This window comes from Chanodichthys erythropterus, chromosome 17 (assembly GCF_024489055.1).
Source record: "Chanodichthys erythropterus isolate Z2021 chromosome 17, ASM2448905v1, whole genome shotgun sequence".
NCBI classification, from domain to species: domain Eukaryota; kingdom Metazoa; phylum Chordata; class Actinopteri; order Cypriniformes; family Xenocyprididae; genus Chanodichthys; species Chanodichthys erythropterus.
In genome coordinates, this window is record NC_090237.1 from 20,267,451 (window position 1) to 20,291,500 (window position 24,050).

At 36.8% G+C, this 24,050-nt stretch overlaps 1 protein-coding gene across 5 annotated transcripts in view; it reads left to right on the top strand.

Moving 5' to 3' along the window:
- myo1cb (myosin Ic, paralog b) overlaps positions 1–24,050 on the top strand; it is a 47,966-nt gene that overhangs the window by 6,940 nt on the left and 16,976 nt on the right. For 2 of the 5 annotated variants that reach the window (XM_067364282.1, XM_067364284.1), the window contains 2 exons: positions 22,947–23,102; positions 23,186–23,301. In XM_067364282.1, the coding sequence (XP_067220383.1) occupies positions 22,947–23,102; positions 23,186–23,301 (272 nt within the window). Of the gene's footprint in view, positions 1–10,565; positions 10,585–13,738; positions 13,932–21,290; positions 21,510–22,946; positions 23,103–23,185; positions 23,302–24,050 lie in introns of those variants that run through there. The other 3 variants (XM_067364285.1, XM_067364283.1, XM_067364281.1) reach the window with 3 other exon arrangements.

Here is a 24,050-nt window from a genome sequence, read left to right on the forward strand (position 1 = left end):
AACAGCTCAAACATATATTTTAGTCTGGGGCTATCTGTTAAACTGGGGGTTAGTCTTTAGCTCAACTTTGCAAAGTCTTTCTTCGGTAGATAAAAGCATTCTTCGTGTAATTGTGTGGTTTGAAATGTTTGCATACAGAGTAGCATTTGACTTGATAGCCTATTTGCTTACGTTATGAAGAGCAAAGCATGTTTTAATCTAGTTTTGAGTGTGAGAACTGAAGTGAGGTGGAGGGAACAGAGGGTAAGAAAGAGACTGTGGACTTGTGTTAGTAAATGTCTTTATGCCCTGTGGTGAGTCATGAGCTCATTGTAGGATCTGCAGTTTTTCTTAATTTAGCTGTGGCTTTTCCACTTGAAATTTCCCATCGAGGGCCCTGCCCGTGTGCTCCATTCTGCTCCATATCAGGGAAAAACTGCGAAGGCCAGACCAAAACCTTTTATCTACAGCTCTAAAACTTTACTGGATGCTTTATTTTAATGGTGTTTTATTTTAAGCTATCGTTCAAAAGTTTAGGGTCAGAAAGATTCGTTAAAGAAATTAATATTGACAGTAAAGACATTTATAATGTTACAAATAAATGTTCTTTTGTACCTCTTGAAAAAAAATTTATCAGTTTTTAATATTGATAATAAGAAATGATTCTTGAGCACTAAATACTTGAAACCATTAAAAGACCCCAAACCTTTAAACATTTGTCTGACTTTCATTGCAGTATATACATACAGTATATTTGTTCAACCAAGTGGCATCAAATGATGATAAAACTTTTTTCAGAACTAACTTCACTTTTCTGAGCCACTTTTTAAAATATTTTTTGGTACCATGGTTCTTTTTGGTCTTAAATAGTCACATGGACTATTAGGAAAAGTGAGACATCTCATTTCTCATACTGTATATTAAGCTTAATGACTGTTATTTGAGATTGCAGATGTGTTGACATGCTTTTATTACTCAGCTTGTGCTGACTGTGGAGTTTCGGAGCTTAAGATCCTCAGTTTGCTTAGTGACACACATACACAGACTACTGATTAACCTGATGGTGTAAGATATTCTATAATCCATCGGGGATCCTTTTACTTGGGCTTACAGTCTGCCATGATTGACAAGGGCGAACACTGGGCCTGGAGTCGAGGGATTATTATAACATGAGCTTTTTCCAGAGGTGCACTCTGGGATGAGATTACAGCAGAGATTGCATCTTTTCACTCTACCCCCATGTTATTTTACATCAACATGTTCATGCCTGTTTGCATCCATTGTGTTTCAGCACATATGCTCCACTGACATGAAGAAGGCAGTCCTTCTGCTTCATGTTCCTTCCCGAGCCTCAATGACCTTTGTGACCTTTACCCACTGTAGATAAAACCACAATGCCCTTAAAGCATGAGAGCAAAAGCCATTCTGTGTGTTATCTTGTTCATGGTACCATCCTTCACATGCTCATCCAGTTATGCTCAGGATAAATCAAGTCTTAGATTTCAGTAATGGTCTTTATCAAAGACCTTTGAAGTGAAAACTTTATGAGCTCCTTTCACTTCTTACGATCATGTTGAGATCTGCAAGGCATGGGTTAACCTTTAACCAGGCTCTCTCCTGCATAGAGATAAGTCATGCAATCCAGGCCAGGTGTGGCCTTGCACCCAGACCACAGAAATGTGCATATTGTGCCTGAATGTTCCAGAGCTGTTGACCATATTATTGTCTCCATAGTGGTGGTGTTTGGGAAATTAATGATGGATCCAGAGAGCAAAGCAATGTTTAAAAAAAAAAAAAAGCATTCCGTGGATTTGACTTTACACAAAAGTAAACTATTTTAGTTGACTTGCACAGTTTTTACTACACTGAAGCAAGTGCTTCCAGTTGAATGAAATAACGTTTCAAAGGTATGATGTGATGCTGTTAGATTTAGCACATTTGGCCAGTTTGATGTACTTGTTTTTTTTTTCAATGTGAACACACTACTGGCCAAGTGTGCAAAATGTTACGCACCTTGAGAAAAAGATTGAGTTAGTGTTTACAGCCAGTGTGCCCTCATTTTAGTTTTAGTGGAGTTAGAAGAGTCACAATTAATAGGCTCTTGCACTACATTATTATAAGGGCATGTTTAGGAATTTTATCGCATGTTGATGTTTGTGATATCGCAGTAGAGATAAAGAAAGTGTGTGAAACTTAGTCCTGGCATGTTTCAGAGTGTTCAACATCAGATTTAGATTCAGCATGCCTTCTACACCTCATTAAAGCACCTCATTTGCCAGATATGGCAGTTGTTTGCAGACGTGGAGTGACTCAGTTAAAAAAACAAGTGATTTACTATGTAAGACATGTAGTCAAGGTCTTCCAGACAAAGAAATGTCTTTATGTATTCATTCGTTGGAAAAAAATGGATGTATGATGTCAATAGAAATTGAGCACATCCAATTGTTCAGAAATGGTTTTCAGATACATTTTACGTGTTTTAACTTTTAAATTAATACTACCTTTTAAAAGTTTGGGATCAGTGTTAATAAAATGAATACTTTTATTCATTATTTTATTTTTCTGCGATATATTGCGATATGAAAGAAAATGTACGGGATGACTTGAATAGCTAGAAATAATCATTCTAGAATCAGTGGGGTGATTTTGTAGGTGAGTGAATACGCATAGAAAATAATTAACAAATTACAAGCATAGATAAATATAATAGAACAAAGATACAAATAAAATAAATAGTGCTTTATATTTTTCAGGTAAGTCTAACAGTATTCAGGTACAGAAATCGAATAATCCAATGTAAAATAACACTGCATAGTCTTCACTGTATAAATGAAATATAATCTGTGTTAAAACTATTTTCAACTTTCTCTTTTGATGTTTGATTAATATTCATCACACAGAAAGCAGCAGTGAATCCAAAATACTGTTTCACATCCAGTTTTCTTTCTCAATTTCTTTCTCAGTTTAGTTCACCTGAGCCATAAGCAACTTTGTTTATGGGAATACTCAATGTTTTACGTGCATTTTGACAATTTTTTGCATGTATGTGTCCGTTCAGGCACAAATAGACGTGGAAGGGAAATGGAATTCGGTGTTCATGTGCATCTGCACGACTGTGTGTGTGTGCGCGCACAGAAAACAGCCGTGCATTCAGAATTGAGTTCTCGTTCCCGTCTTTGTGCGCTCAAATGGATTAAAGTCACTTGAATGTTTAAACTGACAGCACCTAAAACATGTTCAGAATTCAAACTATAAACTTTCATTGTATGATGGTCAAATTTTACAATTAATCCAAGATTCATGTGCATTTTGAACTGTGGTGTCTGGTTATGTGACTAGTGCGGATGCACACATCGTGATATTGATACTAAAACGATATATTATGCAGCCCTTCATTAAATTCATTAAAACTGACAGTAAAGACATTTTCAAAGGATTTCTATTTACAATAAATGCTGATCTTTTGAACTTTATATTTATTTATATTAATATAATAATATTTTTTTCCAGGATTATCATGGACAACTGTATAACTGTTTTCAACATTGATGATAGTAATAAGAAATGTTTCTTGAGCTTCAAATCAGCATGTCAGAATGATTTCTGAAGGATCATGTGACACTGGAGACTGGAGTAATGCTGAAAATTTAGCTTTGTAATATATATTTAAAAAAACAACAGTTCTTTTTAAAATTTCTAAAAATATTTCATAATATTACTGCATTTACTGTATTTTTGATCAAATAAATGATTAGAATATAAGATGTTTTTTGTAGCACCCCAAAAAACAAAACAAAATAGCACCCTACTCCTGAGTACTCAAGTTAGACAAAATTACTAAAATGCATATCCCTATTCTGAGTATGTCTACAAACAGTCCCACTGGGTCAGCAGTAACACAGTCCTAAAGTAATTTTTCTTTTGCATTTCCCTAAGGGAACCGCTGGTATCTCATAATTATGGCTGTAATGTGTGGAATGAATGGGTGTGGTGACTCTCTGGTCCCTGGGCATGAAACTGTCATGTTTTTGCAGCAACTGAGTGTCTGGTCAGCAGCTGGCCGTCGTGCCAAATGGTCTACGCCTAAACAATGCACAGATACATTATGTGTTAACCTCACCCCATGACTTGCATTTGCGCCATCATGCAGGATAATAAAATGATGGTGTCATGCTCAGTCATAGCTGAGATGTTGTAATAGGCCATCTTGTGTTTTCAGTGCAGAAGATTTTCACAATGGAATCGCAAACTTTTTTTCTCCCTCTAATGTTAGGTTTCAATATAGTTTCATGAAGCCACTATGAAGTTATTTATTTTATGTTGCGTTTGTCTGGTTGTGTCTGGTGGCCTGGTGACCTCCAAGCTTTTGCACTATTCAGTATTGAGGTGAGAATGACTTTTCAATTCAATTCAAATTAAATTTGTATTTGATGTAACAATAACAGGATGCAGATTTGTATTGGAATAAGGAAGCTGAATTAAAGATGTATTCATTTATTTATTAATACAATCATTTTAAAGTTTGGCAAAGGTTGAATGTTGCTTGATGGCCTTTGGCTCCACTAGTGTAAGCAGAGTTGCAGTTCTTGAGAGAACTATTGCATTTATAATGATTTGAAATGTTTTAAACACATTCCTTTGAGTGGGACACTTTGAGGTGAGGTAGGCAACTGTAGGCCGTCGGACTCTGAAATCTGCAGTCGCTCTTTGTGTTTTGTTAGAAACAGTCTGATTGTTGCCGATCCAAGATGAAACGGAAAGCAATGAAGACAGGAAGGGCCAAATCTGTATTTTCAAGGATTGTTATGCAGTCCATTTCCAGTGGATGTGGTGTTGAAAATTAAATAGAAACATCTCTAATTGAACACTGACAGCTCAACTGCCTTGACTTGTCAATAGAGGAAGAGATCTCAGATCATCACATCATATACTCAACACTAAGAGCACACTACTTGGGATGAACAATATATTGATTTGGTACCATATCAGCGTCATAGCAGTGTTGGGGGTAACAAGTTATGTAATCAGATTACTTTTTTCATGTAACTAGTAAAGTAACGCATTACTTTAAAATTTATAACACAATATCAGAGTTACTTTTTCAAATAAGTAACGCAAGTTACTTTGTTTTCCCATTTATTGACTGACAGATCTACTGTCCCTATGTGGAGAGAAATCGTGAGTAAGTTGCGAGGCATTGTGCGCTGTGTAAACATGATGATTATTGTAATTCTAGACTAAATGTGAGCATACATTTACTTATTTACTTCTTCTCCTGCATCCTATTCTTCTGCGATCCAGAATGGCAGCACAGCTGAAAGGGTTGTTTGTTATAGCTGCGCCCTCTACTGTACAGGCGTGATTTTGCACTTCCTTCAGCTTAAGGCTTATTTGTTCACTTTTGGTGTGTGAAAGGGCCTTTACATTTGCCAAAAACAGAACTTTTATGTTGTTATAAAAACAAACAAACAAGCAGCCTAGCTCAGATGAGAAAAAGTAATCAAAAGTAGCATAACAAATTACTTTTCATAAAAAGTAACTAATGCGATTTGTTACTTTTTTAGTGAGTAACACAATATTGTAATGCATTACTTTTAAAAGTAACTTTTCCCAACTCTAGTGGCTTTATCATATTAGACTGTTGAATATTTAATGCTAATTTCCTTAGTTTTACATTTAGATTAGATTTTAATCTAGTTCTAAACACTAATAATTTAATACTACAATTAAATTTAGAAAATCTCAAAATGAATATCCCTTTTTTTATATTGTACATTATAATGTTTTAATGCCTCAATTTGTAGCATATAAAAGAACTAATTTTAATTTTGCTGTTTTAATTTTTATTTATTTAGATAAAAACTAAAGAATTTTAATTAGTGACTTTTAATAACTTTTCTTACGGATTTTTATCGGCTGCTGATGCAGGTGCCCTGAAAACAGCTTGCTAGACGCCAAAGAAAGAAAGACAGAGCGAGGAGGTGGCGTTGTCATCACTGTTACATCCTCCATCTGCTCAGCGTAGGATAGAGACAGGAACCCTTGTGGGAACCCCCTGTCCCACGCTCAGAAGCATAACCTGCCCTTATAAGGCATTGTGGGTATTCTAAGATCTCGGAGGAGGAGACTCAAGGCCACAGCATTGCCAACCCAGCTGCTGTATATGAAAGCAATGGGAGATCCAGCTGGCCCTAAGTAGCACCGCTGTGGTTTGCTTCCAGACCAGTCCTGGAAAAAGGAGGGCCGCTTGGGGGTTGGGTACAGGGCTTTTGCATGAGTAGGATGTTTGGAGTTCCTCTGACGAGTACAGTCTTGTTAGCTCGTACCTCATTTCAACTTTTTTGGTGAGAAAAATGAAGACTGTGGTGAAGTAATGCTTGTCCTTTCCTCTTCTCCTCCCTCATAACCGGTTGGCTGCTGCAGAATTAGGCGTATTTTTGGTGGTTCCAGCCCCAAATGTGTTGCTCCACCCACTAGTGCAAGTAAGAGAGCTAGAAAAGTGTGATTGATGTTTTTTCACTGGAGATTTCTTCGGTCATAGATCTTTTTACCTCTTTTGGACAGCATTGATGGATTATTTTGTTTTGGATTGTTTGGATGGATTGTTTCGTTAGCTTCTCTTCCCGTACGGCAAAGAATTCAAATGTATGTTAAATATATTTCATATGTATGCCAAATATTTGTTGTAAACAGTCTAGCTCAATGAAATATTTTTTTTCCATTGTAAAATATACCTCTTTTAAACCTTCGAATGACAAAATAAATCATAGGGGGCAAGAAAATACAATTCCAATCTTAAAATAATTTTGGGGTAAATGCAATATATAAATAATATACAATTATAAAATATATAAAAATGGCCCAAAAATATGAAAAAATATAAGCAACTAAAACTTACTGAATATATATATATATATATATATATATCTCACAAAAGTGAGTACACCCTTCACATTTCAGCAACTATTTTATGTTCTCAAGAGACAATACTATAGAAATGAAACTTATATTTTAGAGTAGTCAATGTGCTGCTTTTATAGCAGTATAGATTTACTGTCTTCTGAAAATAACTCAACACAGCCATTATTGTCTAAATAGCTGGCAACAAAAGTGAGTAAACCCTAAGTGATAACAGCTCTACATCTTTTAACCATGCAAAGCCACATGTCCTATACATCATGTTCATGTTTTTGTCTGCTTGACAGGACCATACAAATTTGCATATTTTGTATGAGAGCAGTTAAAATTTGGTGCTTTGAGTACAATCCTCTCATTCTGACCACTGGATGTTCAACATGGCACCTCATGGCAAAGAACTCTCTGAGAATTTGAGAATTGTTGTAGAATTGTTGCTTTTGAAGCTGGCTTCAGAAAACAGACGCATGAGTGCTGCCAGCATTGCTTTAGAGGTTGCAGAAGCGGAAGGTCAGCTTGTCGGTGCTCAGACCATACGCCGCACACTGCAACAAGTCTGTTTGCATGGCCGTCGTCCCAGAAGGAAGCCTCATCTGAAGCTGGCTCACAAGAAAGCCTGCAAACAGTTTGCTGAAGACAACCTTTCCAAGAGCATGAATTACTGGAAACATGTCCTGTGGTCTGATGAGACAAAGATAAACTTGTTTGGCTCAGATGGTGTCCAGCATGCGTGGCGACGCCCTGGTAAGGAGTACCAAGAAAATTGTGTCTTGCCTACAGTCAAGCATGGTGGTGGTAGCATCATGGTCTGGGGCTGCATGATTGCTGCTGATACTGGGGAGCTCTGCTTCATTGAGGGAAACATGAATTCCAACATGTACTGTGACATTCTGAAGCAGAACATGATGCCCTCCCTTCAGAAACTGGGCTGAATGGCATGATAATGACCCCAAACACACCGCCAAGATGACAACTGCCTTGCTGAGGAAGCTGAAGGTGATGGAATGGCCAAGTATGTCTCCAGACCTGAACCCTATTGAGCACCTGTGGGGCAACCTCAAGCAGAAGGTGGAGAAGCGCCATGTGTCTAACATCCAGCAGAATTCCATGCCCAGGAGGATTAAGGCAGTGCTAGATAACGGTGGAGCTCACACAAAATATTGACACTTTGGACACAGTTTTGACATGTTCACTTAGGGTGCACTCACTTTTGTTGTCAGTTTTTTAGACAATTATGGATGTATGTTGAGTTATGACTACACTGACTACTCTAAAGTATATACAAGTTTCATTTCTATAGTATTGTCGCTTGAGAAGATATACTAAAATGGTTGCTGAAATGTGAGGTGTGTAGGCTACTCTCTCTCTCTCTCTCTCTCTATCTATCTATCTATATATATATATATATATATATATATATATATATATATATATATATATATATATATATATATATATATATATATATATATATATATATATATATATATATATATATATGTGTGTATATGTATGTATGTATATATATGTATGTATATATATAATATGTATGTATGTTTGAAATATCATTAAAAATATATCTGAAAAAATACTTTTAAGTTGTGTGATTTTAAGTGGAAAAAAGTGCACCCTTTTGTATACTGAATCCATGGGTTTTCCTAGTCATCTGAATGATGAATGTGCCTTGGACTTCATCCCTGTTGTGTTTTGGAGAGGAACCTTCTTTCTTGTATTCATATTAAAGCCTCCAGCTTGTCTGAAAATGTGTTAGTCCTGTTCATGCCCTGCATGACTCAAAAAGCCCAGATGAAGAAGGGATGAGAGGAAATGAAAGAGATAGATGAAGCTGTGAACTTCACCCTCTCAGTCAACATACAACTTCCTGACACACGTTACCACAGTGACCTTGTTTAGTTATATCACAACATTGATTTCCACGTCGTGGTGAGATGCTATGGGTTTCCCCCATCTTTACCTCTCACTCTGTCTTTCTCTTCTTGTCCCCAGTCCTGTGCTGACTGTTTAACACCCACATTACATTCTTCTGTTCTGACATCACACACTATCAGCTTTCCCTCTGTTTTTTCGCCTCCAACATAAACCTCCCTCCCTCTCTCTATAGAGCGCTTTTCAAATATCATGTTTAATGGGCGTCCCGTAGGTCTCTTCTTGGTTTACTTTCTCTGTATGTGTCTGCTTCCCTCTGCAGGTCTTATAAATGTGAAATTGTTCAAACATTTTTTTGTTCACTCACCGGCCTTCATGTCATTCCCATCCTCCACGTCACATGATGCTTTGGGCCTTTTCCCAGTGTCAGGCTTTTCTCACCACTCCCATTGCTCAAAGCCCTGACACATAAGTAAACAAAGGACTTTTTTATTGTTGTATTTTTTCTTTGCAACCATATTCTCAGGGATAGTTCAGCCAAACATTTTGTTTCTTCTGCAGAACACAAAGTGAATTTTTGAAGATCATACTGGTCATTATAAGTGAATGTAAATGGAAATTGAGGCTTGTAAACTCTACACTCTAAAAAATGCTGGGTTAAAAACAACCCAAGTTGGGTTGAAAATGGACAAACCCAGCGATTGGGTTGTTTTAACCCAGCGGTTGGGTTAAATGTTTGCCCAACCTGCTGGGTAGTTTTATTTAAACCAACTATTGTTTAAAAATTGCTATATGGCTAGCTTAAAATGAACCCCAAATAGTTGGGAAATTAAAAACCAGATGCAATTAGAGACAACAATAATAGACAAAAGGTGAATGTTTATTAATAAGCTTTAATATTTTATTAATATAAATGTAATAGTTTATTAATATAAATGTATTAATAAGCAATTTAATAAATGTTTATTGTTTAATAATTATTCATTGAACATTAATAAATGTTAATTTCCAACATACTTTGGGTTCATTTTAATTAAGCATAAATAAGTATCATATATGGTCCATATGACTTATGTTCTATATTCAAAGTCTTCTGAAGTCATTCAAGTCATTAAAATAATTAATAGATCTTGACAGAGAATCTTGACATCATCCCCAGCACTTCCTCACAAGTTCGTCAGAGCGAATCAATTTGTGAACAAATCATTCTTTTGAGTCAGATCTTTTCAGTGAATTGATTGATCCATTTCAGAAACCCGGTTTGAATGATTTATTCACAAATTGTATTGATTCAGTTCTCAAGTTTATTTCAATGATTCAGCCTTAACCATCCATTTTAGGGGAACTTTGCAAGTGACTTAAATTAGGTCTGTTCATTACTCAAACCAAAACAAATGTAAAAAGTGAAAGCAAGAACACAATAAAACAAATAACAGCCTTCTAGAGTTGAAGAGTTTATTTTAATGGTCAACCAGAACAGAGAGTAAGTGTATTGCAAATTCCAGTTAAACCCAACTAGGGTTTGAAGTTCATTCATTACACTCAGGATCTCGTCTCTGTCTTTTCTTAACCTCAACGCTGGCTAGCAGATTCATTTTGTTGAAGAATAACATGGCAATCAACGTTTATAGCTTTGATCTTCGGCCCCTTTGTACCATCCTCTACCCGACACAACCATTTCTACAAATAGACCTGTCCTAGTGTGAGAGTATAAATAGGCTTGTAACAGAGTAGGCGGAGAGAAGGAGGGAGAGGCTGAGAGAGTGAGAGAGAAAAGAAGTAAAGGAGGTGGGAATGGATTGAGTAAGTACAAAGACCAAATATTTTCATAAGTCTCATTACACACAATTTGAATTAAAATGCCTCTCGCCCACATCATTAGGTCCTGACCAGGATCCAATTCCAAATAAATGATGTGGACAGATGATTGTGATCAGGGACAAAGGGGATTGAAATTGTTTTGTTTGTGCATGGGTTAATTGACTTTTCCATAGAGCTGGTGTGAGATTCAGAGGAGTGACTTAACTATGACTCATCTCTGAGTGGCCGTCGGCCGTGGGTGGAACATGAACCGGGCTGCATGCACAAGACTTCCCCATTTAAAAAAAAAAGAAGTCATGTATTTTGGGATTTACATTATTAATTGTTGTCCCATTGTTCAAATTCTTCAGATGTTTTTTCAGAATTGGTGCACAATTTACATACTGTTCATTCTAAATAGTATTCAAAATTAACATTTTTGGATCATTGATTACAGTATCATCCTAGATAAGATAGCGGATAATTTAGCCTATTATTTCGGGTAGATTTTTGAAGTGTGCATCCATGCATGCGTTTTTGTGTGATATTGCACACAACTCGTTGTATAACATTTTTGAAATTGCTGTTAAGTAATAATCAATGTTGCTAGATGTTCATGTTTACATAAAAATGCAAACAATGTTTTGGTATTAATATGCATTTTTCTGCTGTGGTAGAATGTTGCAATACTAGCATGCTTTCTACAGAAGTTTGGGGTCAGTAAATTTTATATAATTTTAAAAGAAATTATTATTTTTTTATTCAGCAAGGATGTATTAAATTGATCAAAAGTGACAGTAAAGACTTTTAAAATAATTGATTTCTGAAAGATCACATGACAGTGAAGACTGGAGTAATGGCTGCTGAAAATTCAGTTTTGCATCACAGGAATAAATTAGTTTAAAATATGGTAAAATAGAAAACAGTTATTTTAAATTACAATTATATTTCGTATCAGATCAAATAAATGCAGCTTTGGTGACCATAAGAGACTTTATTTAAAAAAATAAATAAATAAACACTGAAAAAATTATTACCGACCACAACATTGTGAACAGCAGTTTGTGTAAACTAAAAAGTATGTATTGTGCCATCACTAGTAAAGTATATACTTTTTAGAGCATAATAGACTATAAATATGCAAACTTGAATTCTTGAGTTTTGCATGCGAAGGAATGTATTTTGTAGATTGAGTGATAAAGAAAGAGGAAGTGAAGGGCAGTGGCCCTAAAAGTGGCCAATACTAGTATAAGCAACAGGCATGCAGGGAAAAAGCCAGAGTTTCCATTGCTAATTTCCCACGGATGTCATTTGACCACTTTAAGGAATAGAACGCCCTACATAACAAACAAAACCTCAGAGTGTTTGTTTCTCCGCCAAAAGGCCATGTGAGGATGTGCGAGTCCTGCTTTTACAGTGACCTGAAGGAAGACTCTGAGTTCAGAGAGTCTGGCACACTCAGTCTGACACACTGCGTAATGCATTATGCCATCTTTTAAAGGAATAGTTCACTCAAAAATTAACATTTTATTTCAAACCTGCATGAACAAAACAAACAACTACTAACTACTAAACAGCTATTGCTTTAAGTTCTGTCTATGTTTTCTCTGTCCGGAGAGCTTTGCAACTATCATATTTGGCTCAGTTAATATACAGTAAGGTGTAGCGCTAACAAATTGCCTTATTGCCCGAGATTAAAGGATGACGGTGAGACAGCTTTTGAAAGATCAAACAAAGTGAATCTGATCAGACAACGGGTTGGTTTAGAAACTGCTGTTTATTTATCCTGTTTCTTAGACAACCATTGTACTCCATTGACTGCAGCCATTCGTCATAAATTTATAAAGTTTTTACTAGAGCACACATACTGATAAGCGTGTGCATGATGAAAAAATGCCCAGTGACATAATTGTGCCTGCACTTCTTACATGCTGGACCTGTAATGTCAATGTTCCCAGAGAGAAAGAGAGAGCAGCTCATACCGTCTGGAAAACATTACTCAGATTCCTGCAGGCGGGGTCCCTGATTATGTTGGCATAAGTGAGAAAAGGAGCAAGCGAGAATGAGAGATTGATAGGGCCGAAAGAATAGGGGAGGATTTCTATAAATCACAGTGTGCAATGCTTCACTCCTATATTTTGGAACTTATATGAAATCCAGCTTCCCTGTGGACAATTATGTCATTTGGAGTATCCAGTAGAGGGCGCTGCTCTGTTTATGGTCAGTGGAAATGACCTTGGTTAAGGTTTTACCTGAGTGCTGTCTTTACAAGTGTGTGTGGACTGAACAGTTGGTGTGTTGTGTTCTTACTGGGTGGAGAGATGAAAATGGGGTGTGTCTTCATACATTAACCTTTTGTCCTATACTCTATAAAGCAAAAGTGCTGATGCGTAGACTTTTTTTCAGTCTTGTTACAATGATTTTGTAGAGCGCTTTCGAAAGACGTTGACACAATATTTTCTTCTTGGTTTTATCATTCTTTCTATCATTTCTATCTCTTTGTGATTCTGTTTATCACACAGAAACAATAATCATAAAGCAACTGTATGTTAAAGTGGTATGCCTCTGAGTGACATAAGGTTATAAACTAAAAGTACAGTACCATAAGTGAATGTGACATGTGCACTGTAAAGTGCACTTGGCCTGTTTTTCTTTCTCGGGCAACTGAGCCAAGTTTGAGCACATTAATCTTACCTCCTTGACGGATCCCTATCTGAAATCTGCCTCAGATTTGCTTCAGCATGCACTTGGGCAGCATGGAAGGAGGAGGAGGAGGAAAATTCACTTGGCATAATCACTAGCTGCTTTTCATCCAATATGCAATGCTAGTAACAGTTTTCCAGAGTTCCAAATACCAAATCCCTGAATTCAGCATGAGACTATGCAATTTCCTATATTCTTTCTTACACATTTTGTCTGTAATATTTTCTTAAAGAGGCACAGGATGGTTTTTAAGGGCAGGCACATGCAGGGCTACTACAGGTGGGGGGCTGGAAAGTTTTGGCTTTCTCTGTAAATCCCATTGCAGGAGGACAGAGCAAATGAGTCGAGGAAGGCAGAGAGGGGGAGTGTGTCACTTTTCAGAAGGACTAACTCGTGCCTCCATAGGCTGCGAGGGGGGAGAGAGACAGAGAGGGAGGGAGTGAGAGAAAAAGAAACGAAGGGAAGGAGAGGAAAGTTAAAGCTGAAGAAATGGCAGCTGGGACGCTCCCACACATGGTGCAGACAAAGTTAAAATAACAAACTCTGCACACTTTCTCAAATGAGAGCCGCTGTTTTGGAAATACTAATAATTCATACACTTACAGCAACAAGCTGGGAAGAACGGGAAGATGAAGTATCGAGGCATGGTAAGAATCACAGCATGCTCTATACTAAACAAAAGCAGCTGGGAGATTTCTGCAATGTCAGCGAGGGTCTTATGAAAGTGAAATATGTGGTTCTAGTCCAAAGTTGTCCATTTATTTTGTGTTTAGATTATGTAATGATTTGCTAGAATGACTGGAATGCAAGTATGAGTATGGGAATAATGGATTATCTATCTATCTATCTATCTATCTATCTATCTATCTATCTATCTATCTATCTATCTATCTATCTATCTATCTATCTATCTATCTATCTATCTATCTATCTATCTATCTATCTATCTATCTATCTATCTATCTATCTATCTATCTTTTAATTTATCTGTAAATTGATATATGTGTCTGTGATATAGTTAGTACTATATAATGTATTTTATACAACTTTTTTTTTATTTTACCGATTTGTATAATAATTTATAGCACCTGAGGTGTAGGTATGTGCACTGAAATTCACTATTTTTTTTACTTATAAGTTAATATTTGTACGTATTATCCATTGACAAGAGTTACTTCAGCAACGCAGGCATGAGTATCGGCCAATCTCTAGCCGCAAATATATTGTTAAATACTGATACATATAGTGAAAATCACTTTTCCTCTGAAAAGAAGGATTTGGAGTTTGTTGGTCCTATCAGGTGCTTATCCTATCTTGGGACCTTCTTTCATGCTGGACATTCTGACTGTCAGTATCTGTGTTCATACCATAGTGTCGTCTCACAGTGAAGCAATCTCTGGCTTTGAACCAGCAGCAGTCACTGTCGAATTCCAGGCTAGAAAGAGAGTGAGAGTGATCAAGATAATGAAACTGGCATCTGTCATTGGGCCATTCCACCCTACTACATTTCTTCCTGTCTATGTCATCCATGACCTTCCCCTGAAAGCCAACAGAAACTTCAAGAACAAGCTCTCAAGATTAAGAACTCTTTGGGTTTCACCTTTCACCCATTCAATGTCATGATACGCCACAAGTCTCATTTGCAGAGCATCATTTCATATCCAAATAAACACACCTTGCGGTCAGCAGTACTTTAGATGTGATCACGTTTCAGCTTTGGTGCACATTTTGTCGTAGGCAAATAACTGCAGAAGGCTGATGAATGCCTGACATCAGATTTATGGTATCTGGTGCAGTTTCATACGAGATTCCATTGAATTGCTTAACAGCTGCACTGCTGACAGGAAGATCCAAATCTCAGGAAGAGGAAATGAAGTTTACATAGTGACATGCTGCTCTGGATGACTGGAGATGTGGAATAGTTAGATATTAAGGAAAGCCATAGCTATACATCTATATATGATTGTGCAGGAAATGCTGTAAGAATAAAACTAGCCGGAAATACTGTGACGATCCCGTAAGCGGTTTACAGTTCTCCTGACTCATGCTCTTCAAATGCCCTCTAGGTATGAATGCCTTGCATTGTCCAGCAGGCTGAAATGAAGAATAGCTGGTTACTTTATATCTTTTCCAAGTCAAAAAGTATGTGTCTCAGGGTGTTTAGCATGTGGAGGTGGCGCATATGATGTAAGACTCTTCACCTGTTTAGACCGAGCCAGTCACACCTGTCTGTCAACTTTCCCCCTGGAGTTTGACAGCTACCAGCTGACTTTCCTAACCAATACAGTCCCTTTAACACAAGGACAACCATCGACTCAGCAGACTGGCGTGAATTACAATGCCACCCATGGAATTTCTCGCCTTCTGGGTGGTGGTAATTAAATGAGCATTGTAAGACGACGTCTGTGAAGATTTATTGATGAATATGGCTTGATTAAAGGATGATATAATATGATGCACAGAAAGGCCCATGTTGGGGTCTTTGTGCAGCTTTTGATTGTGTTTTAAGCACTTGGAAGTGTTTCATGGCTATGAACAAACTCTTTATTTTCGATATGCAAAATGGGGGCAAAAAAGTTGCATTACATTTGGAGAAGTGCTAAAAATGTTTTTCCCCTCTGACCAGCTGCATGAATCTAAGCTGAAGGAGTCTGATCTTTTTCCACTTCTCTTCAAAAAAAAAGAAAAGAAAAAAGAAACCCCACACTCCTCCTCACATGTATCATCATTGGTTTTAATGTTGTGGGAAGCCTATTTGAATTATGAGTGTTTCTTCAAATATGGGAACATTTGGCCCAGTGCACATTTTAGTAAATTAACTCTTTCATACACTGACCACCAGTTTATTACTGACCAGCATCTATCAATTTTGTTCTTTTTGTTTGTCTGAAGTAACATAAAAATTTCTACTACAGTGTCATTTCCTTGACATTGCAAATTATGTATTATATTTGACAGCATTGGGAGTGGAAATAACATTTTAACATTTTCAAACAACTTCTGACTTAGCGTTTTCACATAATATATGTTGAATTAAATCTTTATATTTAAAAAACACAAAAAAATGACTTTTTTTGAAGTTTTAATAATCCGTTGGGACAATAATAGTAGCATTACTTGAAAAAAACACCTTTTATAAATATATCATTATTTTTAATGTAGCTCTCCTCAAAAATCTTTGTGTCTCCACCCCTTGTTCTTTCCTGCTACCGAACAGGAGAGGAAAGAAGAGCGAGGTAACAAGTGAGCCAGATGACTCAATCCGGATGGAAACAGTTGGTAACCTCAAAAGCTTGAAATCATAAGCAAGCAGACAAGATTTACTTTTCTTCTCCACCATTCTTCACCATTCCTGGTGAGAAGGGGAGGCGCACATGACTTTGCTCAGGATATCTAGGAATGTGCCCTTTATCCACTGCCTTCATTAATTATGGAAAAAATGCACAACACATTCTCCTCCTGTTCATCAACCGGGAGTTGTTAACTGTACAAAATCACTGACTTGCCCTTAGAGAAATTAAATATTGGAGTGTTTGACTTGCTAGTTCACTTTTTCAGAAAATCAATCTTTGTAATCATAGCTCTGGTCCCTATCCGTCTGTTTCCGAAGACTTCTAATGTCTTCTTGCAATGTGAGAAGTGCTGACGAAGGCAGCTGGACTCGGCAGATCTCCCTGACACAGCTCTGCTCGCAAGAACCGAGCAAATCGGTAGGATGTTGGAAGGTCAAGTAAAAGGCAATTATTGTTCAATTCTTCCCAGTGCCTTTTGTAAGCACAAATCTCTCCCTCCTTGATCTTTATTTTTCAAATAAGGCTAGAGTGAAATGGAGAATGAATAATTTGCCCACGGTCGTATCTACAGCCTTCGGTCTTTTGTTTTCAGAGCAGCAGCATTTGGAAAAAATGAGCACATGGCAAAGGCGCTTAGCTTGCCTTGTAGACCAGCAAGCATGGGGAAGGGGACCAGGGGTGGGAGCAGGAAAGCAAATCCATAAAGAACAATGGTGTAATGAAGCCTGTTTCTTGAGAAAGTTGCTTAGGAAGGAGACTTGGGGGGGGGATCTGCTTTCAGGTTATGACATATTTATTGGTCTAAATGAATTGTTGGATTCATTTATGTTGTCTTTTGGCAGCTCAAAGGGATTTTACGTCTGATGCCCTGGTAACATTTCGTGCACACAGAACCCTTAGTCAACTCTGAATCTAAAGATCCTTGTATGAACTGGGAAATCCAATTAAATTTAATGGATATTTGCACCTGTTATATGATATTTGGATATATGGATATTTAAATGCATGTATTTCCACTATTTTTGCCATCATCTAAGGCTCATTTGAAGTTTTAAATGTAATCTTTAGCATGTCAGAATAAATATTCAGTTATCACAATGTACATTATAATGTTGTGATGTCTGAATTATCATTTAAAATGATAGATTTTAGTTTTTTTTTTTATTGTTTATTTAGAAAATTCTAATATGGCATATTTTATCGTTTATTGCCCATAACATGAAAATATTGATCTCTTTAAAGGGATAGTTCATCCAAAAATGAAAATTTTGTCATCATTTACTCACCCTTAAGTTGTTTCAAACCTGTATAAATGTCTTTGTTCTGTTAAACACAAAGGAATATATTTTGAAGAAAGTTTGTTTGGGGAACCATTGACTTCCATAGTAGCTAGAAAAATACTATGGAAGTCAATGGTGCCCCAGAACTGTTCAGTTTCCTACATTCTTCAAAATATCTTCCTTTGTGTTCAACAGAACAAAGAAATTTATACAGATTTGGAACAAATATTTAATCAAAGTAAAAGCTGATCAGTATTATATAAGTGTCTCAGTACTCAGTAGGGCTGTGGCAGGGCAGTTTTTACCACTGTGGTAGTAATGGACCACCTACCGGTGGTGCGGTGGTTGGGGAAGGGAGTGTTGACCTAAATTAAATACATTTTAAAATATGAAAAATAAATAAATAAATGAGGCTCAAACATCCATTTTGTAACAAACATGCGTCTTTATTTTTGTGCTTTCGTCAGTGAAACAATACACTACAGGCTGTTAAACATTGAAATGAATATCACTAAATAATGGTAACCTAAAAAATATAAGAAAGATAAATATTAAATGAAAAAAGAAAAAAAAAACATTTGATTTGTATTTCCCCACAAAGATAAATATAACTTCATTTATACCGCTCTGCTCTTTGAGAGGGATGTGAGACACAAGCAGGACAGAGACCATCTCGTCTACACAGTAAAATCCCCAGAGTTAAATCAACTCTGCTTGGAGTACATATGGTCCCTCTCTAAATAGTGTTAAAGTAACACTGAAGCAGAGTTAAAGTTAATGAGATAATTAAGCAATTAATAAGGCTGTGACTGAAGTCAGTTGTAGTTCTTGTGTTTCTCTTTTCTTCAGTGATTCTGCTTGTTAACAGCAGGTGTTCATCACTAATGCACAATTATCGCTTATCTCATTAACTTTAACTCTGCTTCAGTGTTATTTTAACACTATTTAGAGAGGGACCATATGTACTCTGAGCAGAGTTTATTTAACTCTGGAGATTTTGCTGTGGAATATCCAAAGCAACTGACACTTGTTGTAAATGGTCTGAAAAGAAAATTTTATCTTCCGCAGGTACAAGACTTTTAGGCTATATTTGATATTGCACTGCCAGAGAAAGAGTGAAGACTTGAAGTGCCTTACCAAGTCTAATAAGCACAAACTGTGTTAAATAGAATTTAACATACAAAACCACAAATAATTAAAAGTGAACGAACGGATGAAACGTTTATAATCCCCTGCGGAAATGGGTAAGACATGAGTGAAGATTTGGATTTCATGTCCAGTGGAATAACTCATGGAAACATTTGGATTTGTGCCGAATGAGAGCGGTATATGAGCTCAAAACTTTAAGCCATTTGTTTTTTTGTGTTTTGTTTCGCGACACGATTTTCAACAAATTTAAAGGTGCCCTAGAACTTTTTTTTTAAATATGTAATATAAGTCTAAGGTGTCCCCTGAATGTGTCTGTGAAGTTATAGCTCAAAATACCCCATAGATTTTTTTAATTAATTTTTTTAACTGCCTATTTTGGGGCATAATTAGAAATGAGCCGATTCAGGGTGTGTGGCCCTTTAAATCTCGTGCTCCACGCCCCAAGAGCTCGCGCTTGCCTTAAACAACATAAAAAAAGTTCACACAGCTAATATAACCCTCAAAGTGGATCTTTACAAAGTGTTCGTCATGCAGCATGTCTAATCGTGTAAGTACAGTGTTTATTTTGATGTTTACATTGATTCTGAATGAGTTTGAGGCTGTGCTCCGTGGCTAACTGGCTAACGCTACACTGTTGGAGAGATTTATAAAGAATGAAGTTGTTTATGAATTACACAGACTGTAAGTGTTTAATAATGAAAATAGCGACGACTCTTGTCTCCGTGAATACAGTAAGAAACGATGGTAACTTTAACCACATTTAACAGTACATTAGCAACATGCTAATGAAACATTTAGAAAGACAATTTACAAATATCACTAAAAATATCATGTTATCATGAATCATGTCAGTTATTATCACTCCATCTGCCATTTTTTGCTATTGTCCTTGCTTGCTTACCTAGTCTGTTGATTCAGCTGTGATCCAGACGTTCTGCCCTTGTCTAATGCCTTTCATAATGTTGGGAACATGGGCTGGCATATGCAAATATTGGGGGCGTACACCCCGACAGTTACGTAACAGTCTGTGTTATGTTGAGATTCGCCTGTTCTTCGGAGGTCTTTTAAACAAATGAGATTTATATAAGAAGGAGGAAACAATGGTGCTTGAGACTCATTGTATGTCTTTTACGTGTACTGAACTCTTGTTATTTAACTATGCTGAGGTAAATTCAGTTTTTGAATCTAGGGCACCTTTAACTATAATTTGTGGAAAATCAGGTGACAAGATTGCAAAACTTAATTGACTTAATTTTTTGGGCTCATACCGCTCTCATTCGGCTTGAATCCAAATGTTTATATGGCTGCGATGTAACATTTAATTGCTAAATTATTTCTTTTGTGAACAAAGTTTTCTGTTTCACTCTTGTCATAATATTCATGTAAAACTGCATTCACATACAAAAAATGTGTTTTGGTGTACCACAGCAGGTGGTGTGGTTGTCGAGTTGACCGGCACAGTCCTATGTCTCAGAGTAAGTACAGTAGTCAATGGGCTAGACATATTATGCTTGAGTTGGCCAGCAAATGAAGTCATGTCTGTCTAGCCAGTATATTTAGTTTTGATTATGACTCCACCACCGATTATTAACTGTCAGTTCTGCAGTAGAATATGCAGACAAATAACAGACAAACAAGTAAATGCGATTAAGGCAAGATTAAGTAAAGTGTGTCATGTTTACTGCACAGTATTTTAATTTGTTTTTCAAATATGATCTTTGGGAATGAGTGTCGGCACACTTCTTTGTGTCTGATTTGTGAAAGCTGGATTCCATGTGGGTGTTTGCAGATTTGAGCTGGAAAGTCAAAACCGGCCTAATGGGGTTGAAGAGTGAGAGTTTGCAAAGCCGTGTTAGACTTTCAGAGATGATGCAGCTCTGTTGGGGCATTCAGCAGGCTGACGGATTGGGAATGAAGTCACTTCCTGGCACTACACTTGTCGACTGTTCCTGCTCGGCTGTTATGTTTTTCTTACTGCTTGTTTTTTTCCCACCGTTAGCCTCCCTCTCACTCGGTTCTGTTGTAGTTGTTGTACATCACCTTAATTAAAGTGCTTGCTCAGGTGTGCTCTATCTGTCTCTCTCTGTCTCTCCCTCCAGGGGACGGCCGCTGCTGTGTCAATAGCAAAACAACAGCCGTGGCAGCTGGTGCATTCACACAATGTGACTGTGTGTATTTCAATGCATAATCACGCATTTGTTCATCTGAGTGTGTTTGTGTGTGTGAGTGGGTGTAAGTGCGCTTTTCTGTTTCAAGCTAGGAAGTGTCACCCATAGTCCTCTTTGATCAGGATTACAGACATCAGATGACAAGTGACCTGCTTGAAAATTTTTGTGTCCTACTAGTTTATGCCTGTGCTAAAGACCATCTCTGGACAAGGCTCGACGGTTAAGGTTTAATCGACAGCATGGATTTGTCAAATATTGGCGATCTAATGCGGAAAACCCAGGCCTCCATTGTGGAGAAGGGTTTTCTCTTTAAAAATACAGATGCGGTAATAGATGTGAGTATGACTGTGTTTCTGTTTTGACTTTGGGTGGAGTTTACACTGATGTGGTTTAAGTGTGAAAATTGATGGTTTACAGCTTCTTGTTTCTTGTAAGTGTAATGTAATCATGTTAATGATAGAGAAAACCGCCTTGTACCCTTATAAATAGTATTGTGGTGGTGCCATGGAGCAATGATGGAATCAGATGGTAATATTATGGTATTTAAATACAAGTACCATGATACTTATAATGATTGCCATTTTCATATACAACAGTGTTCATATCGTACTTCAAATAATACCTTGTAGGGATGTGCAGTGTTAATAGTTTGGCCAATACGATTAATGGCTGATATTAAGATTCAGTGCTATTTTGTTTACATACATTTAAAATAAAACACCAAAAAATTATAATTCATTTTGAGTTTTGTTAAAGATTACATTTAACTGTGTTATTTATTAGAGTTATTAAATATAAAGGTAAAAATGAGGTGAATGATCATGTATACTTAATTATATTATATCGACCTATTTAAAATTATATCCAATATCAACCAATACTGATAAATGTAAAAATCTTTAATATCATCTAATAACCAATTTACACTATTGTTCAGTTTTTTTCATAAGTCTCTTATGCTGACAAAGGCTGCATATATTTAATCAAAAATACAGTAAAAACACATTACAAAACAATAACTGTTTTCTATTTTAATGTATTTTAAAATGCAATTTATTCCTGTGACCAAAGCTGAATTTTCAGCATCATTACTCCAGTCTTTAGTGTCACATGATCCTTCAGAAATCATTCTAATATGCTGATTTGCTGCTCAGGAAACATTTCTTATTATTATTATCAATGTTGAAAACAGTAATGCAACTTAATGTTTTTGTAAAACCATGATAAATCTGGTTTCTTTGAATAGAAAGGTCAGTAGAACCACATCTAATTAATATCGATTTTCTTTTTTTTCTAAAGTCTTAATTGTCACTTTTTGATCAATTTATGTGTCCTTGCTGAATAAAAACATTAAGTTTTTAAAAAAAAAATCTCACAGACAACAAACTTTTAAACAGTAGTGTATCTTGCATTCCTAATGGTATTGCAGTTCTAAGCCTAAAAACTATGGTATTGTGGTTTTAGAGTATTAATTTTCACTTAATAATGTGCTTGACACACATCCATTATTCAGATGGTGACATCTTGTTCACGAAGGTAAATGTGGTTCAGTGAGAAATTCCTTCCACAATTGCTTTAAATTAAAAGCTTTATTTAGCTGTATAAGTGTGTATGATATGATATGGGAGGGGTTATGATGGAGTGCTTGAGTTCATTCTCAAGTCTCTCAGAGGGCCTCGACATACTGTGTGTGTTGCAGTGTTTATATATCACCTCTCGTTGCTCTGCGTCTCAAGGGTGTAAGTGTGAATCTTCTGCTCTTTCTCTCTCAGGCAGTGGGCAGTGACGGAATCCGGGTCATGATGGAGAGCGCCCTGACAGCCAGGGACCGTGTGGGTGTGCAGGACTTTGTCCTGCTGGAGAACCACACCAGCGAGGTGGCGTTCATCGAGAACCTCCGCAAGCGCTTCAAGGAGAACCTCATTTATGTAAGAGCTGTTGTTCCTGTTCTATTCACACATAATGCTCAGAGTATTGATGTGACCACTGTGTGTTTATCTCTCTCCCACAGACGTACATCGGCTCAGTGCTGGTGTCCATGAACCCCTACAAAGAGCTGGAGATTTACACTAAACAGCATATGGAACGATACAGGGGCGTCAATTTCTATGAAGTCTCACCTCACATGTAAGGCATCAGCAGGAAGTCATTATTACCCACTATTCTGCTCTCTCCTGTTGTGTAGAGTAGGCTAATGGGAGGGCTAATAATGTTTTTTATTTGCTACAACAGTTGTCCGATTTGAACTCACATCCTTGTGGTAGTTGTGGTTGTTGTTTAACAACCTATGTTTTAAAAACAAAAATATATAGTCCCTTCAAATGAATATTTAAGGTGTGACTGTGTTAATAAAACAAAGAAAAATTCCAATAGGGAACCAATGTCTTGAAAATGCTAATTTTCTTGCAGATTTTAGGCCTACAAAAGAAACATTTCTGTAGACTACATATTATTAAGTATGTATTAGTATTAATATTAAATATGTGAACTGCCTAATCTACATTTTATGGACTTGGTGGGTCTTGGTAATCATTCTTGTTGCCTTCTGTTAGTGAGGAAGAAGTTCCCTTGGAATATCTGTAAGGAATGTTGAGTACTATAAACTAAAGTTATCCTACAATCTCATCTGTTAGGTTTATGTGTGTTTTGGAGATTTCAGTTAGCCAGAGAGATATAGTGATGTATAAAGTTATATTTCACCCAAAGCGGATATACTATGGTTCTCATCTCACACTGATATACAAGATGTTTGCAGATGTGTGAAAGTGATGAAAACGTTATCTCAGCTCTCATGCATGTTGAAAAAACACAGACCCTCTGTGGTGTCTCCCTGCTCTTTCCTCATGAAAGTGATTTGTAACTTCATCCATCACTAA